We start from the raw sequence: 18,579 nt of genomic DNA, 5'->3' as shown, positions 1-18,579 counted from the left end.
TGGATTATTGGGTCTCTAAGTGTGTCTGAGTGCATCTCCCGCACATTCACATTCTGAAGCCCCCAAACCCCCAAACCGCCCCCCAAAAAGCCCACATTGTGCAGATTCCGTGCTGTGCTGTTGGTGTTGCCATCGACTAAATAAATAAACATTGCAATCTATGTTGGAGAGCGTTTGTTTGGCTGTGTGTAGCTGTTTTCTTATTTGCTCCGCTTTTCAACTCGGCGCCATTGCAATTGCACACAGGCCACGCATTTGTCTATATCCATCTGAAGTGGAAACCCTCTAGATTGAACTGAATTATCTCGCATAATTGGTGTACATTTAGCGTCTTTGATTTATAATTATATAAGTTATAAAAGAAAATACTTCAAACTCTACATTTTTAAAACTGAAACGATTACGATTAAAATGGTTTCCATTATTTACATTTAATATGATGGAAAATAGAACCATTTATATCTTTTATCAATCCATGGTAGTTTTCATCCATCCACTGAATACAGATTTCAAAGTTATTTGAATTGCGGAGACATATTCTCAAAAGTTTTTCCTTTCTAATGCCTCCTAACTTAGTTTGACTTGCGAAAAGAAAGAGTCTTCCGAAAGTTGGAGTTACAGAAGTTGGACTGTATCTATATGTACATATATATACGCTCCATCCTCGAGTTATTCGCTCTTGGCATGACGACCTCCAAGTGCCTGGCGTCTGCCTTTGCCGCTCCTCCACTTCAGCCCCCACTTCTCCTCCCTTTTCACGGCATCTTCATCGTGTTCTCCTCTTTACAGTAGTGTTTACATGAAGTTGGCAGCGCCTACTTGCCAGAGGTGATGACCCCCGACCCATTGCCCCTCGCCTTGTCCCACTTCCCTTTTTTGCTACTGTTTTTCCCCAACACTTTTCTTTTTTTTTTTTTTTCTGTCCCACTGTTTTTGCTCATAATTTTTTTATTCGCCTAACACTTCTCTTTTTGGTGGAATTTGCTGGTTTTTGCCACTGTCCATTTTTCAGGGTTGCCGTCATTCGGGGAATTTGAGGTATAAAACTAAACTCAATTTGGAATTCAATTAGAAAAGTATGTTTGCCCAAATCCGAAAACCAAAACAAAATCAATCAATTTTGTTTGTCATGCGAAAAACACTAAATAAAAGCATTCAAGTTGACTGCACTCTTTTTGTATGCCTTAAATTTGGTTTCCATAGAAAATGATATGCCCCTGCTATTTTAAGAGTATTGTATTATAAATATTATTTTGGTAATTGGTGTGGATATTTTAATTATGCCTTATTTATTTTGTTCATGGCGTGCAACACAATTATAAAAAAGTAGGGGAAATATTTGCATGCGAAATTGCTGAAATATTCAAATTTATTATTGCACATTGGCGTACACTTGCAAATACCAATTAAATTTTAATCGTTTTCAAATAATTTCACTTATTTATACCCAAGATTTCTGCGAACTGATTTAATTTGTTTAATTTACAATATTCTTCTTTTCGTTTTAAAAAAATGTTTTTAAAAACTTGAAGTTCCTGGTGCGAATCGCATTTTTTAAATATATATTTTTAAAATCTAAGAACTTATCAAAAATTATTATAAAAGTTAAAGAGAAATTGTTACTCTTGTAAAAATTATAGCATACTTTCTGGCGTCCTTATAAGGCAAAGCTTGAAGCAGACTTAATAAAAGTGTGATACTTTTTCGATATTTTCTATATAAAAAGATGGAATATATGGTTTTTTATGAGTTAGCAAATACTGAACTAGTTCAGTATTTAAAGTGTAAAATTTTAAAAGGAAAGTCATTAACTAAAATCGGTTTTAACAGTCAAAATTTAACTGATTAGCAACGTTTTCTGTAGTAAAACTCTGGCTGATAAGTATATTTTTAAAAGTGTGAATGACTTCTCAAATTTTATTCGTGCTTAAGGTGGTTATTAAACAAAGTACCTAACTAACTACTTAATAAGCAAGTGAGCCTGATTACCGAACTAGTTCCTTTATTCGCTTTCTCAGCAGCTGTTATCTGCTCTTCAGCTTTTTGCGTTGTTTTTGTCTCCCCATTCGCCGCTCCAATTGAATGCGAATGTGGTTCACTTCATTTCGTTGCTCCCTTTTGACTTTTCAATTCGTAGAGCCATGCGTTTGTGTGGGTGTAAGGGGGCGAACGTGAGCGTGTGTGTCTGTGTGAGCTCCCCATGAAGGCCCGCAGTCGACGTCGCAGCGACTTCGTTGTTTGTTTTGTTTGTTTGCGTTTGTTTTAGCTGCTTTGCTGTTGGCTTTGCCTTTTGCTTTTTGCCTTTCTGCTTTGTTTTTCTTGCGGGCACAAGAACGTATGGCGGCAGCAACAACTACCACAATAAAGCACAGGGCTCTATCAGCAAAGTCGACGGCGACGTCGCGGTCGACGTCACAGCCAGCGCCGACGGCGGCAGCGGTCGCTCGATCCGTTCTTGCCGCCGCAGTCGTCGCCGCAGTCGTCAGTCGTCGTCGTCCATTATATGTACCGTTCCATCGTCGCGCGATTTTCAATCTCAATTCGCAATTGTTTATTGCTAAAAAAAAAGGAAGAAAAGTGTATGAGTGTGTGTGTTATCAACAACAAATGCCAGTATGTGTGCCAAATCAAAATTGATAAATGCACAATATTAAGTGTGACAACAACAACAGCAAGAAAACAACGAAAAACAGCAGCTAAAATGATTGTGTTAATAATAAAAGCAAACAAAAGTTCAATGTCTGTAGTCGCCGGTAACGGTGGCAGTGCCCCAAAACTGGTTTTAAAATAAAATAAAAAGAAAATAACCGCCAACTTAACGACGCCGCGTCTGTGTTAAAAAAAAAAAACTAAAAAGCAGCAAAAAATAACGAGCAACTTTGTGCCCTTTTCCAGTTAGTTAATCGCCGGCTATCATCTTCAAGGGTTAAACAAAAGGTGTCGGTCGTTGGAGATGTGCGCGTGATTTCCGTTTAATTAACACAACGATGAGTCACACTTTGGCTCAGTGTATTCGATAATCAAATTGATGGGGTGGCAGTTCAATGATTTCCATACGGGAAACTATTAAACCAAACAGCCACCAGCAATTGTAGCAATTAATTCAATTCAAAACAGTTAAAGCTGTTCACTTGGAATAACGCTATAAGTGACACTATTACAAATTAATAAAAATGATACGGAGGAGAATGAGTAACACGAATGGATTTTAAATGTGATACCAATAGGCACAATTAGGAGTTGTTTAACACTGGGATAAATTATAATGTTTCTTAATAAGTAACAAGTTAAAGCAATATTCGGTGAATAAAGTGACAAAAAAGTATGTTAAAGTCTATTTTGACACGAACGATACTATTATAAAATGTTAATTATAAATAATTATAATTTTTTTTATATGTAGACAAAATTTTGTATCTTTGAGGTGTTTAATTTTATTATTAAGAGTCAAATTTCCCAATAAGTTTTGACACTGCAAAATGTGGAATAATGTTTTACCAAAATTGTCAAAAAATACCATCACTAAGGCCAGACGGGTCAAGCTTTTTTTCTTTGGTTATTGTTCAGTGTATCTTAACCAGTCAGCGAGGTGGCAGACCCATTAAGTTTGCCCCCGTGTGTGTGCGTATCTGTGTGCCATGAGTTGAAGTACAAGTACAAGTACAAGCAGAAGTACAAGTACACGACTTAAACAAGTGAGGCGGCGCAAGTCAAGAACAACAACTACCGTTTCACTTTGCAAGTTTTTTTTTTGTTTTTTTTTTTTCTTTAAACACGCGCATTTTTGCCGTTTTCTGCGCGTTCGCTTGCGTGTACCGTTCTAAAAATAAAGCCACCGTTTCATGTGCAATCTCCCCTTCCTTAAACATATACATACACACAAATATAATTCTTCTACTTCTTCCACATCATTTTTTTTTTTTTGTATTTCTTCCTGGCGGATGGAAAAAGATTGCTGTTCGCTGGCTCGTGTATTTGTTATCGGTTATTTAATGTGATTTATTTGCGTGCGGATGTTGATTTATATCGCCCGAAGGCAGTAAGAGCCAAAAACTATAACAACAATATCAACTGCCATGGTTTATCACGCACATGGGCACTTAAGTGGGTCAAAAAATAATTGGCACGCCCCCTTTGGCGCCTTTCCTCCGCAAGCCACAGAAACCGTTTTACTGCTTGTTTGTCCTTGTCCTCCCACATTGACCCACTTGGGTGGGCGTGGCACGAGTTCGAGTTCGAGTCGGGTCTTTAGTTTTTGTTTTGTTTGGTTTTGTTTTTGGTTGTCGTATTGGCCAAGGCCAACCTTTTCACTCCCATTACCAATTCACAATTACCTCACGACGCCACTCACAATTGGCTTCTGTTTACAGACAATCCAATCAATTTTGAACAGTTGGCTGGGAGTTAAGGATCCGAAAAAGTCGTTAAGTTGGTAGAGCATTTTAGGTATTTAGTAGGTTCTTCCCTTCACCACATTTTTTTATTTCTCTCGCAGTTGCACTTGCAAAATAAAAAAAAAACTTAAGGTTAAAAAACAGTTTTTTTTTTTTTGCTATTTCTTATGATATAAAATTGTATTTAAAATAACCTTAAATCTTAAACTTAAAAATTGAACATTTATGAAAGTACTACTAAAGAAAAATATATTCTTACCTGGCTTTAATGAAGAAAATGTATTATTTATTTATTATTTTTAAAATTAAAATTCTAAATTTCATGTATGATTCTTATTGATTTATTTGAAATTTAAAAAACGTAACTGGCTTTTTACATATAATAATTTATGTTTGCCTTAAATGTTGCTCTTGAAAACTGAAAGACTTAATAATATTTAAATCAAAACGCAATCAATAGTTGGCTAACTCTTGGGAAACCCCTTGACGTTTTTCCCTTCCCGCTTTGCATTTACTTTCACTTGAGTGCGAAGCTTATTATCCAACTTGTGCAAAACAGTTTTTGCACCCCCACTCGCTGTTGTTATGGTTATCAACTGCCACGCCCCTCGCACGAGGCTCAATTGATTGCCAGTGGGATGATGAGGGGGGTTGGGTGATGAGGGGGCGGTTCGAGAGGTGCCAGTACTTGTACTCACGCGAATCTCATTCTCATCGTGTGGAGCATTTTGTGGCTTGTGCCCGGTGCTCAGTTGCATTTAGGGGAAGCAACAAGTGAAGCACTGAAAGAAATAGTTTTAGGCAAGATATTATAAATAAAAATAAAGTTTATAAAATTAAGTTATTTTAACACATATTTGTAGATTATACAAATCTATTAAAACAAATGAAACACATAATGAACTGGAGGAAGACTTATACTGAGAACAGAATCAATTTTATAAACACCAAAAATAGATAAAACCAACACTTTTTTCTTCTTCTGGTAAAGATAATGTATGAGTGAAGTCACAACTATACAAATATTGCTTTAATGCCTTAATACAAATACATTTTAGTCGGAATTAAGCCATATCTTGTGCGCGGTTTAATGAACGCTAAGCCCGAACCTCCATTAGGCCAGGCATGTTGCATGTAATGCATAATTAGTTACCTCTTAATCGACTTTGTTCCCTCGGCGGGTGATCGCGTGTGTTAGCGGATTTTCGCAGCACCTCCCGGGGAACGGATACGGATGCATCATTATCATCGTCAGTATCATTTCAATGTGATTATCATCATCATCATTATCATCGTTGTGAGCGTCATCCGTCGTCGCGTTCGCGTTTTATCCACGCCCAAGTGCACACCGCAAACATAAACAGAAGGAGAGCAAGAACGTTTATATCGGTTTCAATTAAATTTAATTTGAATCGTGTTGTAATTAAGGTGCCGCTTATACACATACAAACGCTCAAATGCCAAGAAATCTCTAATTATTCTGCCAGACCAAACACAACAAAACAACAGCAACCGCTAATAAGAAGTGATTCATTCAATCTCAATTGAATACAATTGAGCAATTGAAATGCTGTGAAAAAATGATCTACATTAATGCGATAAAAAAATACAAAGTATTTGAGTGCTCAGTGAACAAGTGATTTTCTGCTCCCCACACAAAATGGCTCAAAATTTGACCATGTTGGTGGGCGACAACAACACCAGCAACAATGGTACAACAAACAGCAATGAAAACAACAACAGTAGCAACACATCGGTTAATTTCAAGCCAAAGGATACAAATGGCTGGAAGGATTACAAAAAACTTAAAACCTATCTCATACTTAAGGATCAGCAAAGTGAAAAGGTAAAATTTAATGTTGCAAAAAGAAAAGGAAATCAGAAGTTTATATAAAATACATATAACAATCGATCTTTTGTTCAAAAGATCAATGAAAGTCATAAACAATTATTAGCTTGATTTATTTTGTATAGATAAGTTCAAAACTACCGATAATAACCTAAAACCGGGATACACGACACCAAGAAAAAACAATCGAAAGTATTTGTTATCGAAGTTTTGTCAGTATTCTGCTGATAATTTCAAATCTATATATAAAGATAACAATGCCAATCGCCTGTTATAGAAAACGTTCTTCGAGGTATTAAATATCCCCAAGCAATCAATCAATATTGACCCAAATTAAAGTCTAAACAAACAATTAATAATAAAACCTAGAGATATAAAAAGTAAGCTGACACGCTTCGAAGTATTTTATAATCCCTAGCGAAAAGAAGAAAAAAAACGCCATTCATTAGTAAAAGTTACTGCCACTGAACTAACTTGTTGTTTGAATCTGCTTAAAAAAAAATGGCCAAAAAGTTGTGAACAACTTTTTTACATCAAACAAAAACGGTTTCAACCGCAATCCCAGATTTCCTCCCACTTTGTTTTGTAATTAACAGAGCAAACGCCACAAAAGTTATGAAAGAAGAGGAAAAAAGTTGCCCATAAAAAGTTATTAAACGGTCATGACCCCCATTTTCGAAATACTTATCAGCAGCATGAAAAGCACAAACAAACAAGCAAACAAACGGGAATGAGGTCTAAAAGAAGTTTTTTTGTATTTTTTTTTTTTTTTTTGTATTGGATGGGGGTATAAGCAGTGGAAAATAGAGTCAACAAACGAGCATGGAAAGCGAACATAAAAAAGAGAAACAACTGAAAGAACATCTATAAAAAAAAAATATGACGAACTTGTTCTTCCATAAAGCCAACCGTCAGACGTCGGCTTGTAAATGGGCGTAGAAGGGGGCGGGGCAGAGGAAACAGAAGGAGGAGGAGGAGGAGGAGGAGACGCCACCACCGAGCCATTGGATCAATAAATATAGATGACATGGCACTGTCCAGATTGATGTGATATATGTGCGAGCCGCCCCATGACAAAGCAAACAAACCGAATGGAAACTGAAATACAGAAATACAGAAACACTCGCGCATAAATACTCCCCATGGGTATGGATACTTTTGTATCTGAAAATGTTGGTCGTCGGGCCGTTGTGCAATCAAAATGCGCGCCTATCAATGTCAGAGAATCTGACACAATGAAATACGGAAAGTAAACAAACAATTAAATTTACTTAGTGCCTAATAAAATAAATGAATGCTCTAGACCCCCGACTCGCCACTTTTCTCTAATCTAAGTGGACAGCCGCCCAGAAGCAGCGGCAATGAAGATGCATAGATACATAAATTGTGGCGCTCGAAATAAAAGATTAGCGGGCGTCATCAAAAAAATTCATGAAAATATTCAAATAAACGGGGGAGAACCTAACATGTCGTATACGTTATATGCCGCTTGTCAGTCTGCTTGACGAGCTGTTATGTTTCTTTTCATTCTTTTTTTGTTTTTTTTTTTTGCCCTTTCAGTGTTGCGTGTGAGTGAGGGTGTTTCCACGTGCGTATTATAATTTGTATAAACACAGATGACGTCTGGCCAGCAATTCCCGTGGGTTTTGGGGAGTGGGTGTTTCACGGGTCGTATACGTAACGCACGTTTTGTTTATGACAGCGGGGAAGCGGAAAATTGCTGTTTGCAGGTGTCAAATGTACTGATACTGTTTAATTAATGGAAAGTTTAAACTTACACATTTCTTTTTATAGATTTCAAATGGAAAATTTAAACTATGAATATTTAATTGATCGTAAAGAAATAAAAATATATTCATTCTATAGACAATAATAACTTGTAGAAAAACATTGATGTTTTTGTTTAACAAATTTGTTTATCCGGGTCAAGGAAACTTTGTTTTATTATATCAAATTTAAATGCTAATTTATAATCTTTAAATAGAAAACAAAATAAATCCTCAGTTAATCCGAAAGACTAAACACAAAGTAAACAGTAATCGTTCAAGAATAGTAGGCTCTTTTTTGAGTTAAATGCTTACTGCTGGTTGCATCATGAAATGTTTTATTCATGCGTGTCAAACTATCAATCAACACAAATGTTATTTATCAATGTCATTTGTATGTCAGCATCTTGAACAACTATTAACATCAAAGCCGGCTTGCGATGATCTCCAAATATAAAGAAACTAAAATCCAGTCAAGACAGTAAGCTTTAGGCAATTATGGCTATTTTGGGATTTGCACAGTTTCGTGGGCTTATTGATTTTTGTTTCATTGCATTTATTCAGATGGCGTAAAGGTCGTTAGTTTTTATGCGACTTAACAGTTGTTTGCTAAAAGTCTCAGCGTTGTTAATCGATTTTAAATAGAACCGTATTTGTATGTTTCACACCTTTGATGTTGTTTCTTATATAAAACTGCTAAGTGAATCTGCAAATTTCCGGATGAGGTTGAAGCCTCTTCAGCTTTTCAGCTGGCAATAGCTAATGACTAATAAACTTTTTATTTGGAAACTGTTTCTAGGCAACGCATAAACCGGAATCGGAGCGATCCTATCAGCTGCGAAAACGCTCGACGCCCGTGGCCGAAAGAACCACTTTCGTTTGCTACACTTGTGGCACAGACACGCCCTCCTCCCAGTTGCGCCTCGTCTACTGCTGTCCAAATGCCGAAAGGGAACCCTATTATCCATTCATCAAGACCATGAAAGTCTACAAGAACGCTAGTCCAATTAGCCCGCAAGGTGAGTGCGTTAAGTACCCGTTTTTGTCATCCGAACTAACGCAATTATCTATTGGCTTTCAGGCATGGTTCAGGTCTGTTCCGCGTGCAATGAGAAGCACTCCGGGTTGGCGGAAGGTGCTCCACCTCCCGCTGCTTCCAGCACCCATTCGGTGGTGGGTGGAGCCTCTCCCAGTGCTGGACACTCGCTGGAATCGAACTCGGCGATGTACAGTGCCAGCGGAGCGATAGCCGGAAATAGTGGACCCCAATTCGGCGGGGGTCGTAACTCACCATCGGAGAAGTCCCTGGCCAATTCGGACTCCACGAGTAATGTGCGGTTCAGGGTAAGGAAATCGCCGATAACTGAACGCCTAAGCGGTCTTTTGGGGAAAGGAATCAAAGATTGTCGTCCAAATAGACTGTTATTTATGTGACAATTCTCTTGGGAGATAATTTAATGGCTTTTGAATTTCCTGTAAGAAATCCATTGAAAATAAGGGTATGCCAAATAGAAATTTTATTCAATAATAGGAAGTAAAAAATTTAAGTACTTAAAGCTAATAGAACCATAGGATTTTTGTTATGGAAGAGCAACAATTGCTTACCAAAATTAAATGTTGATTTTTCCTAAGGAAACTGGCTTTCACTAGAGATTGTTTCAATTTTTTTGGCGACATGACAATTGACGGCATGCTTGCCACCGACTTAAACCCGATTCTTTCGGTTATGATAGGAAATGTTTCTTTCGTAAAACCAAATCTGGTCAGTTTTCGCTAATGGAATCGGTTAGTTCATAGATGACGCAGTTGGATGAATCGATTGTCAATAACAATTTGTGAGGTGTACTCGAGGGAGATTCTCATTTCCTTGCATCATAAATAATCCGTTATATAGTGAGTGTGTATATATTCATAGAGTATCGGTTGAAGTGCGCAAACATGGAAATTTACTAGAGAGTGCGAGGGAGATAATAGCTTGTTGGTTGTACAAATATAGGAAAAACAATGATTGCACTTATTACAGCAAAACTGGGCGGGGAAACGGAGAGGATCGGATAGGATCGGATCGGTATGGGATCGCTTGGGTCAGTAACAGTGGCACTCGGAGTGGCGATAGCATTGCTCACATTTCCAGCGATTAGCGGCATTCACTTGCCCCCGCCTTATAGAGGCGATAACCCAAATGAACCGGGCCCCATTAAAGTGCCAGGCGTCTGGGAGTGAACAGATAGATGGTAGTATGCATAGTAGTGGATGGTTCACGACCTGAAATTGTTGAGTAATTCATTTGCAGCCAGAAGGCCGTCAAATACAACGAGGGATAGTGCTGGGCTAATCAGCCTTGAAAGCGGGAGAGTTTGCTTGCCAAATAAAGCCAGGGCTAGAATGGGTTCGATCGTCAGCATGTTAACCAATTTGAGTCAACAAACGCAGAGATTAGATAGGAAGCTCTTCTATCCTCTTCTCGCGGGGAAGAGCAAATAAAATATGGAGCAAGTGCGACTGGTGGCAAATGAGGAGGGAACCCAAATGAAATTATCGTATAAACAAGACAAACACACACACACACATACATATGCATGCATGTGGAGACCAATAAAAAACTGGGTAAACTTGGTCGAGTCAGAGTCGGTTTTTTCTGTCAGTTTATAAGGCATCTGCTTTGAACCGGTTTACTTGTCTGCTTTTTGCTTAATTCTACTTAAACGCTTTTTATTTATAGTCGGCTGTTGGCCGCGTCTTCTTCTTCTTCTTGCGCCTTAGTTTTGTTTATTTTGTTTTTAGTTTTGTTTTGGCATTCCGCCTTTTTTTCTTTTTTTTTCATTTCTAATTTGAAATCTTTGAGCGTTTCGCCGGGAGACAATTGAAAGACTTGTCGTCGCCCCGCTCATAAATTATTGCCAACTTCTCCGGTTTACTCTTCATATTCGCATACCTTTATGCCTAGATTTATGTTGATTTTATACATTTGTATACAGCGAATACTTTTGTTTGATCTTGCCAATGTTTGTTGACTATTTGTATAGCTTAATTTGTCTTAAAATGTTTTCTCTTTCTGTTTTTGGTTGATTTACTGTCTCGTTTTGCTGGTTTTAGTTTTGCCAGATTGTTTCCTGTGTGGCCTTTAGTCTTTGTTTATATTGGTCAAATAGCCATTGTGTCAGAAAACTTCCACTGTAAGAATTATAATTTTTTTTTTTTTTTGGGGGTGTATTCAAATAAGATCTACAACCTTGACAGAGTTGATTGACTTCAATACAATTATTCTGAGTGAATAATTCTGGTGGCTTCTGAGCAATTTCAAAGTGTTTCTTTTTCTTTAGTTGTTTGACATTTTGTGTTGGCTTTGATTAAACAGAAGTCATCTGTTTGCGAAGCGTGTGGGTCGAAATAAAGGCGAATTCCAACAATAATTTATCTTTAAACAGGTGTCTACCATTTGCTCTATTTTCTATATCTCTCGATATGTGAATACAACAACGTGCGTATTGAAAAGCTTGCGTGTATTCTGGGTTTATTCAGGTCATTGCACAATCGAGCAGAGTTTTCGAAACTCGTTTTCTTGCATAAAGAAGCCGTAAACTGAAGCACAACATACGAAATACGAAATTAAATATAGATAAATGCAAATATTTATCAATACGGCAATAAAACAACAACAACAAGAACAGTAACTCAATATTTAAACAATTCTTTCCGAATTGTTTACATTTGCATTGTCTTATTTGTTGGTTTCTGTTTTCATTTTCATGCCGCTTCTCTCGTATATTTGCATTTCGGTCTCGGGCCTTTGAATTGCAAATGTTTGGCTTGGAAACACTTAGTGGGAGTAGGATCCATATCAGATGGCTATCATCATCATTCCCGTCCTTTCCCCAGATAACACGTTATTAAAGGTTGTAAACGTATTAAGCAAACACCTGCAATCGCATTGAGTCCAGTCATTCAACTTTCTAGAGTGGTAAATAACAATAAATGCTGATAAATACTGAGCACGCAAACACGGTTTGATAATTATTCCTACAAATTCGTAGTCAAATAAATATTCAATCTGAATCGTTAAAAAAAAAAAATTGAAAGCCACCCACAATAATTTCAAGTGATCTCAATGAGTTCATCGTTTTTCGAATATAAAAGAATTCCCTGCTTCACTTTAATGGCCCTTGAAAGTCAAATTGTATTCAAATATGGATAGTATTGACATACATTATTCAATTAATGCTTAATCACGATACAAAAAGCGGAAATAGAAAACCCAAGCTACGTATATTTGACTTCTGCTGTGAACTTCTGCCAAGATTGGTATCAGCTGTCGTAACCCCAAACCATCTAATTAGTCCTAAGCGGACTGCGATAAGGAGCTTATGGTTTTGGAGAGGCATTCGCTCTCGCCCTCGAAATATAAGTCGCAAAATAAAGGGAGATAAGTGAACCGCACATGGTTCGAACCGGATCGAATTGGTTCTACGGCAAAAAGCCGAAAGCAAACCCAGTCGAACGCCAGTCATAGTCGAGTGTCTACTCCTTGAATAGCAAATCAATTGTATAAAATATTTAATAAAAAAATTTGTGGGTCTCTTTTATTTTTCCTTCCTCGTACTTGCTGATTAGATAGGCTCTTAGTTAGACTTTGAGGGATTCAACGAAACAGTCGGAATTCTCTGGAGACGGCGTGTGCGTGATATTCTTAGAACAAATACACAAATAGCTAATAGCAATCTGTATGATTTCGTTTTCATTCCATTGTTGATAGCCCTACGAGACGAACTCAAACAATTCCAACTCAAACACGGCACGCGACCTCAAACAGATTCGTCGCAGCGATTCGCGTCCCAATTCGCCGAGTTCCAGCCAAGGAGCCATCGAAAATGGACACGGACAGTATCCGTAAGTGATTCATCCAAGACTTTATTATTGTAACTAATTGTGAAATTTACAATCTTGCAGTTGCTCCATTTGCAAAGTGCTCTGCCCGTCGAACAAAATGGATTGGCTTTCCACGAGTGCCGAGCACATGAATTCGCATGCCATGCACTTTCCCTGTCTCAAGGCCAATGCCGTAACCAGCAATAATAATAATAACAATAATAGTACGAATAACAACAACAATAATAACAACAACAACGAGCTGAATAGCAATCGCGTGCTGGCCTGCAAGGACTGCAAGGATTACTTGGCCAGCCAATGGGAGTCCATGGATGCGGAAAGGGTTCCCCTCGAGCACAGAAGGTTCTCCATTTGAATATTTTGTATTTAGAACCTTACTAATATGGAATCTTCATCTTGCTTGCAGATACAACATTCCCTCGCCAATGCTGACCTCCAGCTCCCCGAACGGATCTCGGCACGGCGCCATGAGCATCAACACGCCGCCCTCCACGCCATCCATTTCATCATCGACGCCCGCCAGCACATCCATCTACTGCTATCTCTGCGGTCTGCACTCGGACCTAACCCTAGCCAGAGTTCTCTACGCCAGCAAAGAGGTAGAGCCATCGAATAGGGCCAATAAAGATAGAAATAGTTAGGTAGTCTGTTCAAAAAGCTTGGTTTTGCCTTTCAGTGTTAATTATCAGGCGAGAAATACTGCATTTGCGCTAAATTTGTTACATTTGCTTAACTTGTTACATACATACAAAATGTATTGCTTTACTTTTAACCAGATAGAAGATAATATTATAATAGCATAGTAGATTTATTATTCGTAATACACAAAAAGCCTTAAAATAGTTTTAGAAAGTCAAATTCATGAGTTTGATCCCTACACATTTTGTTAATTAGAACTCATCGTTACTTATACATGACTGCACGTTCAAACAAAATTGTTCAAATCCTACATTTAAGTCAGAATATAAGTAATGAACTAATTTTAATGAATGGAAACCACTCAAGCCAAACAAATAATGCCATTAGGTCAAACTCACAGACAAATCATAAAACTGGCTTTCATATCAAACTATTTGTTAATTTGCTACACTTTTTGAGCTTCAATCAGTTACAGTAAAGCTTGCGTATTAAGGGATTAATTTCTGCATCGGCTCAATTCGTAAGACCTTCACTCAATTTGGGCCACATTGTATAAACAGCGTTTGCGTTTGCATAATATTTGTGTATCGCCTACCAAACATGTAATTTACTGATAAGTTGAGGCATTTCCCCAATTCTTGATGAAGGCGCAGTCAATCAATATAGATATCCAGCGCTGATTAAATACAAATGTTTCACGATATGAATGCAGATTGTTTTAGATAGCGCTCCCAAATGGGCTACATTCGTTGTAGATATCAAATGTTATCTCTTTTATTCCGTCAGTAATTAACCAAATTAAGCTATTTGATACGTTTATAAGGTATGTTCTGGATTAATTTGTGATTAATCAGAAATGTTGGGCTTGAGGAGGGATAGAATCAGAGTCTTTCAGTGTATGTAATGTAAGGTCTCTTTTGTCTCTGCTATACAATAGAATTTTAATCAAAACTAAACATTAATAATTTTTTTACATTCAGGGTTCGAGGCCTTATTTCCCGCTGCTGTTGAAACACAATTCACTTCCAAATGCTGAGCAGTTGAGAAACAACTCGGCCTTGGTCTGTACATTTTGTTACCATTCCATGTTGAATCAGTGGCGCAAGTAAGTAAACTATCTTTTAAATCAGTTGAACAAATATTAATGTATTGTTGATTCCTACTTTACAGGTATGAGGCGCAGAGTCCCAGTGTGAATCCAGCGGATCGTAAATACAATTGGCACGATTACAACTGTCACCTGTGCGGCATTACGACTTACCGGAAAAGAGTGAGGGCATTGCCCGTCAACGAGTTTCCGTTTGTGAAACACCAGAAGAGCGATGATGGCTTGCTGCTGGAGAACGGAGAGTACGCGGTCGTCTGTTTGGATTGCTACGAGAGCTTGAGGTGGGGAACTCAGCAGAAATCAGTGAATACAAACGAAACAAATATGAGGGATAGGAATCATTGGATTCTGATTTATTTTAGAATTCTTTAAGCAGAAACATTTTATAGTTTGCTAAGATCTTTATTGGCCTTAATTGCCTAATAGACCTATAACTATGTCAAGATGAAGTTTGTTTACACCATGGAGGCAATACAGTCGCAAGTTATCTAATATTTGACCTTCTAGCTTTGATTTCACATTAGCATTTGACTTTGGTTAAAAAACCTTTCTAGCTTTTTGCTAGCTTATTAATGCGATTGTATGTAGTATGATTTTATAACATTAGAGTAACATGTGTTTAAAAGACAATGTGACAAAATTTTAGAATTGGAATGGTTTTATTTGACTTTGTGTTAGATTTGTTCAACGCTTTAATGAATAATAATATCAATACCTTTACGAATAATTGAAATCAGACCTTTAGGTAAATTATAACTTCATCGAAATAATGAAATATTTAAGCTCTTGGTTTCCTGAAAATGACTTCTACATTTCTTATTGTTGAATCATTTGATTAGAGTGTAGTTAAGGAACATTCGTTCTGTTTGTATTTCATGTTAATAGCAGGGAAAAGCAGTTTATTTCGGGTGGATACTGGTTTGCATCACTGATAAAACGTTCATTTTTTTTCGGATGATTAGCACCACAAGAAAGTTGTCAAAATGGTTTAATTAGTGGTCATGAAAGTGAAAACCATCACGTGATTGCTTTATACTAATTATCTAACTAATTGATATATTTCCTCCTCTTTTTTTTTGTAGACAACAAGCTTCGCAGCACGATCGCTTCGGGGTGCCCATTTCCAGGCGGGCCTACAACTGGGTGCCACAACCTCCTCCGCCGGAGGACAGTCCCGAGTCCGCAGTGGCCCGTCTGCCCTGCGGCGAACGCTCCGATCGCATTGTGAGTATACATTTTGTGCATTCGGTAGCCAGTGAGTGGGCAATGAAATCTGACCCGTGTCCATGTGCCATTTATCGCCCCTTTTTAGCACATCAGCAGTGCGTTGAGGCCCGTGCCAGGAAAGAAGACGACATCGCCCAAGCAGTACGACAAGTCAAAAGAAGGTAAGTGACTCCTCAGACGAGGGGGAAACCCCATTCCTGGTTTCTGGATTCCCGTTCCCATTCCCGTTCTCAATTCGCCACTGACTTCTCCTCCGGTAATGCGAAACGCGAAGGCAGCGCCCCGAGGTTAGCGGGTTCAAGTGAAACCCAATTCGCGTCAATAAATTTCAATTGGTTTCACTTAACTTTGAGTGTTCGGCGTTGGCCGCTTTGCTCTCGGACAGTTCGATACGATAATAGCCTTAGCCGCTTGGCTCGTTTAGCTGCCCAAAGCGGAACATTGGTCACTGGTTTGGGTGGCAGAAGTATTTGTTTGGCTAGCAGATTATTTTGCATTTTTTCCTGAGAAGCGCTGGGCATTTGTGGGGAATCTATTTCCTGACAAGGTATTTGTTTTTTAAACGGATTTCGGAGTTCTTTGTGTTTACAAAGTGGGGTTAATGCGGTAAAGTGGTACGATTTTAACATCTGTATTTAAATGACACTTGGTAAAGATGAAATTCCAAGATTAAATGATCTTCGAGTATTTAAATTTCGTAAGGATTTAGAGATAAGAAATAATAATGTTTACAATCAAAATGTTTTTGCCTTACTAATCCGTTTAGCTTATTGATTTGAATATATTAAGCGAATAAAAAATTGTATATAAATAAATTTGCTATTAATTAAAAGGAATTTAATCAAAGGTTTAACCAGATAACAGCAAATCTTTTTTATATAAACAACAAATTGATTGATTTAAACATCACAATTTATATATGTATTTACCTACTATAAATGATCAAAGCTTTCATTAGATATAACTAATTAATAAAATTAAGAAAACTGCTCAATTTATTTTGAACTGAAGATAGAAATTTGATTTGCAGAAAGAACTGTGAAATTAAATTAAAACCGTTATTTGCACATTCAGAACAGAACCAAGTTCTCGAGCACGTAGCCAAATACGCATTTGTCTTTTGGCAAATTCAATTCTTTTTTTTTTCGTTTTTGTTCTGGCATATATCATGTTTTGCTTGTGGCACTCAAGTGTCCTTAATCCCACATGAATTCCCACCGCACACTCGGAAAAATCTCTGCAAAAGCTTCTCTAATTGCATTTCCCCAATACGAGTGCAGAGGAGAAACTTCAACCTGAATAAGAAATCAACTGATTAAATGCCCAATAACAAGCTGAGACCACAAGGAGGGCTCCATGTACTAGCTGTTGTAATAAATATTGATTTTTTATGAATTGCAATGTGCCGGGGTGGGGGGTAAGTGTGTGTGTGTGTGTGTTAGTGTGGGTGTGAGTGCTTTCGCCCTCTTTCCTCGCTTATTTATGCAGCAGCAATGGCGTCGGTAAACTTCTTCAATAAAATGCCAAAAAGGAAACATCATAAAAATAAATAAACAGAGAAAACCACAAGCACACACAGACGGTCTTCCTCTTTGTGTGTATGTGTGTGTGTGTGTGGGTGTATAACTTTGCACACGAATTTTTATATGCAGACCACCCATCGAACAAACCGAACCACCCACTCAAAACCACCTACAAATGCCACTTCCGACAACAGAAATCCCCCGAAACGAAAGGAGAAACCAGAAAGAGAAGGAAGACGGAGAAGAAAGAGAAAGAGAACGAACGACCGAACGAACGAGCAAGCACAAATAATAAAAGCAACAGCATAAAGTATTTCGAATTGAATTACTCCGTGTTATCCTGTCAACCATACGAAAACACTCAAGACCATTCAACATGCCACACGCTTCCTGTCCCGTGTTCACTGTACACTGTATACACCCACTATGGCGGCAGTCGGTTTCCCTGGGGATTCGTCGTAAGACCCACACACAACCCATCCATCCATCTGCCCATTCGAAAAGCCACCCACCACCCACCGTTTAAGGAGTTGGCATCGATTTGCAAAAAGTATATTACCACCCGGAAAGGGGGGGAAATCCCCACCTACTCCCCTCCTCCTTTGCTGCCAATAAAATGAAGTTATGTTCTATGGGGGTTTGGGTGGTTGAGGAGTTGAATAAGTAAACATAAAACCACTGAATTTACGCTTATTGCACCCGCAAACATTTTGTTTAACACAACAACAGGCGTCGTCTCGCTCACACCAACACCACCAACTTGCTATCTCTCTCTCTCGCTCTCTTGCTGTTCGCACAGTGGGTTGTGTGGGTGTCATATCCGGCCTCAATTTCAAAAGAAGCTCAAATTTCCACACAATTTTCCGGCTTCGCTCTTTGGCACTTTGGCTCGTCTCGTTTCGTTTCGTTTCGTTACGTTTCGTTCGCTGCCGGAATGGTTTTTTGCACCACCAACTTGGGTTTTCCACCCACTTTGGCCACCCGCCCCCCCGCTTTTTGACTGACAGCCGTTTCCTCGTTGCCACTTGTTCAGTCAGTCACTCAGCAAGGACCCAAGCCGACTGGCAACCCAACCCAACCCGACGTCTAACCGCAATTCTGTTTTTGCCGCCTTTGGTTGTGCTTTTTACTTTAGCCACATCTTGTTGTTGCCCAAGTTGCCACCTTTGCCACAAAAATATTTCAA

At 38.3% G+C, this 18,579-nt stretch overlaps 1 protein-coding gene across 9 annotated transcripts in view; it reads left to right on the top strand.

Moving 5' to 3' along the window:
- LOC108096603 (AF4/FMR2 family member lilli) overlaps positions 1–18,579 on the top strand; it is a 75,504-nt gene that overhangs the window by 15,751 nt on the left and 41,174 nt on the right. For 5 of the 9 annotated variants that reach the window (XM_017198305.2, XM_017198303.2, XM_017198301.2 and 2 more), the window contains 9 exons: positions 8,809–9,028; positions 9,091–9,353; positions 12,763–12,896; positions 12,957–13,238; positions 13,303–13,495; positions 14,516–14,640; positions 14,706–14,924; positions 15,726–15,867; positions 15,956–16,031. In XM_017198305.2, coding sequence (XP_017053794.1) covers positions 8,809–9,028; positions 9,091–9,353; positions 12,763–12,896; positions 12,957–13,238; positions 13,303–13,495; positions 14,516–14,640; positions 14,706–14,924; positions 15,726–15,867; positions 15,956–16,031 — 1,654 coding nt within the window. Of the gene's footprint in view, positions 1–2,456; positions 2,938–5,822; positions 6,241–8,808; positions 9,029–9,090; positions 9,354–12,762; positions 12,897–12,956; positions 13,239–13,302; positions 13,496–14,515; positions 14,641–14,705; positions 14,925–15,725; positions 15,868–15,955; positions 16,032–18,579 lie in introns of those variants that run through there. The other 4 variants (XM_017198308.2, XM_017198307.2, XM_017198306.2 and 1 more) reach the window with 4 other exon arrangements.

Source organism: Drosophila ficusphila, unplaced genomic scaffold, assembly GCF_018152265.1.
Source record: "Drosophila ficusphila isolate 14025-0441.05 unplaced genomic scaffold, ASM1815226v1 contig_414, whole genome shotgun sequence".
In the NCBI taxonomy this organism is placed as follows: Eukaryota; Metazoa; Arthropoda; class Insecta; order Diptera; family Drosophilidae; genus Drosophila; species Drosophila ficusphila.
This window is presented reverse-complemented; position numbering and strand designations above follow the sequence as displayed.